The sequence below is a fragment of the Cydia splendana genome, unplaced genomic scaffold (assembly GCF_910591565.1).
Source record: "Cydia splendana unplaced genomic scaffold, ilCydSple1.2 scaffold_47_ctg1, whole genome shotgun sequence".
NCBI classification, from domain to species: Eukaryota; Metazoa; Arthropoda; class Insecta; order Lepidoptera; family Tortricidae; genus Cydia; species Cydia splendana.
In genome coordinates, this window is record NW_026946890.1 from 1,473,376 (window position 1) to 1,478,719 (window position 5,344).

General features: G+C 43.3%; 1 protein-coding gene across 1 annotated transcript; it reads right to left on the minus strand.

Moving 5' to 3' along the window:
• Positions 1 to 301: 301 nt before the first annotated feature.
• On the minus strand, positions 302 to 2,276 carry LOC134805646 (uncharacterized protein K02A2.6-like). Its single transcript, XM_063778917.1, has one exon. The coding sequence runs from the start codon at positions 2,048 to 2,050 to the stop codon at positions 302 to 304; it is 1,749 nt and encodes a 582-aa protein (XP_063634987.1). The 5' UTR covers positions 2,051 to 2,276.
• Between the last annotated feature and the right edge of the window lie 3,068 nt (positions 2,277 to 5,344).

Genomic DNA, 5,344 nt, shown 5'->3' on the forward strand with positions numbered 1-5,344 from the left:
TAATGACAAAACCTAAATACGTCACCGACGGCGCAAAAAAGTGCATTTTTCTTTTTTTACCCATATTTAACCCATATTTCCGTAACCTCTCAAATACCTCTGTGAGGGTTTCTAAATGAGCCCGATCGTCGGAACCAGTTATAATAATGTCATCCAAGAAAACGCCTACCGTAGGCAAGTCCGCAAACAACTGCTCTAGCTTCCTTTGAAATATACCGGGGCTCTAGCCAGCCATAAATTAAACGATTATACATAAACAACCCTTTGTGGGTATTAATTACGGTGTATTGTTTTGAGTCGTCTATAATTCGAATTGCGCGTACGCTTGCGATAAGTCAATTTTCGAAAATGTATCCCCCTTATGCAATTTTGTCAACAAATCATCTACTCGAGGTACTGGAAAATGATCCACTTGTAAACATTTATTTAGTGTCAATTTGAAATCCCCACACAAACGAATAGTCCCATCTTTTTTCATTACCGGTACGACTACAGTGGCCCAGTCGGAGGTGGGCACGGGCGTGATGATGCCGTCGCGCACCAGCTGATCGAGCGCGCGCTCCACCGGCTCGCGCAGCGCGTACGGCAGCGGGCGCGCGCGCAGGAACACCGGACGCGCCCCCTCGCGCAGCGCGAACCCGACCTTGCCGCCCGTGAACCGCCCCAAACCGTCTTCAAAAACTTCTTTAAACCTGGAACTGAACACATTTTCATCAAATTTTTGACCAATATTTTCCCTGTCCAATTTGTTACATGGCACTAAAATGGGCAAAGTTACCCCGAGTTCATGAATCCATTGTCGACCTAACAAACTCGTCATGCCCCTTTTAATTACATACAGATCTAATTCTTTGTTTACTTGACCATATTGTACATTCAAGCATAATTTACCTACGGGTATTACCCTTTCCCCGGTATAATATCGCATTGAGACATCACTCGGCTGTAATTTAAAATTCCCTAAAGTTCTTATGTAACAATCATAACTAATGCAAGAAATACAGATACCTGTATCAATTTCCATATCTATGTTTCTTTTGTTAACCTTCATTGATAATACATATGGCGGATACGCACTAAAGTCCTTAAAAGCAATAGAATAGTTATAGGTAACTACCTCGTCACTTCCCTCGCTGTCGTCATACGCCACCTGCCCGTCCGCGCCTCCGTCATACAACGCGAACAACTGTTCCTCGCGTAGTCTCGGACACATCCTCTTCAGATGTCCATCTCGGTTGCACACCCGACACACGTACGCCTTAAATTTGCACGTGTTGGAGTCATGACTGCCGCCGCACGTCTTGCAGCCAGCAGCGCTGCCGTGCGCGCCGCGCCCACGGCCGGCGCCCGTGGCGCCCGGCCCGCGTCGTCCGCCGCGGCCGCTCGCGCCGCGCCCGGTGCCTGCCCCGCCTCGCGTAGCCCCCGTGACCTTCCGTCCCCCGGCGGCTTCACCGTTACCGTAGCTCCCTCGCCCCCAGCTCGAGGCCACCTGGTAGACACCCGTACTTCCTCCATGGTTGTCTACTCGCTTTTCCATAACCGCCGATTCCGTCTCGGCCGAATCTATCGTTACGGCTAATTTGAATGCTTTCTCGAACGTCGCGCGCGACTCCGCGAATAGTCGCTGTCGTATAACATCCTTCGATAAACCGCAAACAAATTGGTCCCTTAAATTGTCTTGCAATGAGTCCGCGCCAAAGTTGCAAGTCATTGACATTTTCTTCAACGCCGCGACATACTCCGCTATGCTCTCATCACTTGCTTGGCGTCGTTGTCGGAATTTGAACCTTTCTGCTAATACACTCGGTTTAGGTTGCAAGTGCGATTTCATGATGGCCTTCAACTGATCAAAAGTCTTTGTTGCCGGGCGGGCCGGCGTACACAAATTAACCATAAGTTCATACGCGTCCCTGCCTACCACCGTAATTAAGGTAGCCACTTTAACCGATTCACTCACTGTATTCGCTATAAAATATTGTTCCAAACGCTCCACGTATAAGTCCCAACAATCTTTGTCCATATCGAAAGGGGCTATCTTTCCGACTGCCATTATTACTGTTTTTATTCACTGCAATGTACTAAACCACAACACTAAAATATTCCACACGTAGATCACAGTCCCGTCGCCACTGATAAATATGCCTTCAGGCCAGGAGATGGATCTGAGCTGATGAGACCAAGGAAACACGTCCGTTCGGTATAGGATTTATTAAAAGAGACAGAAATAAACCTACCCACATTCAGTCGGCGCCTGATTACTTAATCTACCCACATATGTCACAGTAACCTGGCCCAACATAATAAAATATTAAATGATCTCAATCGGTTACTTGACCTGGTGCTGTCAGACAACGTGACCTCTCAAATAGTAGTCGAGGAAGCTGTCGCTGGACTTGTAACAGTAGAAAAACATCACTTAACATAGAGGTGTCATGCCTATCTCTATTCAGTAAAAATTGTCCAAATAGCACGAATAGCCCACCTAACAACCACGACAGTATACCTATAAGAAATTACCGTAAGGCTAACTTTCATCTACTGTATCAAAAATTAGCTACCACGGACTGGTCCCCTCTCCTTAATATTAACGAGACAAATGATTGCACTAACCTTTTTTATGCCATTTTAGATGAAATCCTCACAGAGTGTGTACCCCTAAGAGAACCCCACAAGAATAAACCTAAGCACCACTATCCAGAATGGTTTTCAGCGGATCTGATTGATTTAAACAAATTAAAAAATCACTATCATAAGTTATTCAAACAAACAAGCGATCAACTTTATTATGCGTTTTTCACCTACTATCGGAGGATGGTAAATATTCAGACCGAAGCTGCTGTGCGATCGTACGTAAATAACCTACAAAGTAATATCATTCGTGACCCTTTCACCTTCTGGAAATATATAAAACGAAATCGAGGTTCGAATCAACCTGCAACTTTTGGCAATATGTCATCGCAAGATGTGGCTGACTCATTTGCAACTTTTTTTTAAAGAAGTCTTTCTAAAAAATGCCCCCACTCTCGACGTGACAACAGCATGTTTGGATGCCAGAGCTGAACTACCCAACTGCAGTGACCGGCTTATAACCCTTGATGACATAAAGTGACAATGATATTCGCAAAGCCATTGATCACTTGCGGCCCAAACAAACACAGGGACCAGATGGAATCCCGCAGTATGTCGTTAGAGACTGCTATGAAGCATTTGCTATTGTTGTATTGTATTGTAAATTTTGTTACTTACCACAATGTTCTTGTTCCTTCCGCATAGGAGTCGACACCATTCCCGACACGCCATCCTTTTTATCTGTGTCATTTCATTATGTTTCTATTTGTTTAACTTTGGTGTTGTTTTTGTTTATGTATTTTAGCCAACTTTGTAACATTGTTTTCATGACTAAAAAGTTAAAACTGATTGAAATTTTACATAATATTTATATTAGATTCACTCACTTTATTGTTTGTCAAATCTGTCATCGAATTTAATTTCGTGTAGCTACCGCTAGCGCTAGTTATGCGCGCCTAATGCCGCGCCACGATGTGACCCGACCGGATGGTACAAGTTCGATCGGTTAATCCGTGTACTTAATTCATCTCTTTTTTGTATTAGCTGTGTAAAATGTGTGTAATCTATTTTTCGGTTTATTTTATGTTTCTTTACTTATTTTTTTGTCTGTTACCTTCCGTGATTATTTCTCACTTGATGGTCTAATCGGAAGATCAGCGCTGGAAGTCGCCAGCAACATGCTGAGATGGGACCATTTCGTGACACTTTGTTTTTCACTATGTTTTTTTCAATGTATGTCTGTTGTCTGTGTGTTTACGAATAAAAAACTATTCTATTCTATTCTATTCTATTCTATTCTATTCTATTTGTGCAACCCCTGAAGTGTATATTTAACTTGGCTTTAAAAAACAGAACCTACCCAACAGCCTGGAAGACGACCAAAGTATTGCCAATTCATAAATCAGGCTTGAAATCGAATGTCCATAACTACAGACCAATTGCTGTACTCTGCATCTTCGGTAAGGTTTTTGAATCAATTATTTACTCAAAAATATTCAAACAGCTAAACGGTTGGTTCTGCGACGAGCAACATGGGTTTTTACCAAAGCGCTCAACTACATCTAACCTACTTAATATTGTATCTTTGTTAGCGAGTAATCTGGATCAGAAGAGACAAGTAGATGTAGCTTATTTTGATTTCTGCAAGGCATTCGACCGAGTTGACGGCGATATCCTACTGAGGAAGCTCTGTATGAGCGGGTTTTCAACCGATTTGCTCCAGTTTTTGGCGAATTACCTCTCAAGCAGACAACAATATGTTTGCTACGAGGGGCATTGGACAGGGAAGTAATCTCGGGCCTCTCTTATTTCTCATACTTGTTAATGACCTTCCGGCAGCAATTAAATTCTCAACGTGCTTGCTTTTTGCAGACGATTTAAAATTAGCTCTACCCATCGAAACTGGTAACGATAACAGAATGCTACAGTCAGATATAGACGCCGTTCACACCTGGGCCCAAAAGAACAGCCTCGGCCTCAATGAGGACAAATGCACTTTGATGTCTTATACGCGAGCGCGCCAACCTATACACTGCATATACAAAATGGAGGGAAAACCACTGAAACAAGTCAGTGAAATAAAAGAAGGTACATGGTTTGATCCTCAGCTCACTTTTAACCGACATATTGTAAAGGTCTGTAATGAAGCCAGGAGATGTCTGGGATTCGTTATACGGCAGGCAAAAATGTTTACAAACAGGCACGCTATCAGCATTTTGTACAACGCGTTCGTGCGTAGTAAGCTGGAAACTAATGCTTTAATCTGGAATCCCCATGAGCAGCAGTATAAACTTCTTCTGGAAAGGGTACAAAAACCATATGCACGTTTCCTATATAAAAAGTTATATGGTTACTACCCATACTTATATCCAACTCTTTTTATACTTGGAATGGTGGACTACACATCGCTGGAGGCTCGGAGGAATACCTATCTAATTAAATATTTCCTTCGGCTTATATGGGGAACACTAACTAATCCTGCCTTACTCTCCCTGGTAGCAATTCGGGTACCCCAGGCCTCCACCAAGCTATTACGCGCTCGCAGCCGCGGCTTCTTTGCCGTCCCGCCGGCCAGGACGCGTGCTCTCTCTTTCTCCCCGCTACATCAAGCGATGACGCAATTAAATAGCATCTTAAACAGCGATAGCCAACTTGACATATTTTACACCTCTGATAACCAATTTCTGACAGCATCCAACCGTTACCTTGAGTCAATAGTGGCGAAAAGCTCCATACTGTAAATCGACATAACATTATAGAATTAGAATTTTTGACA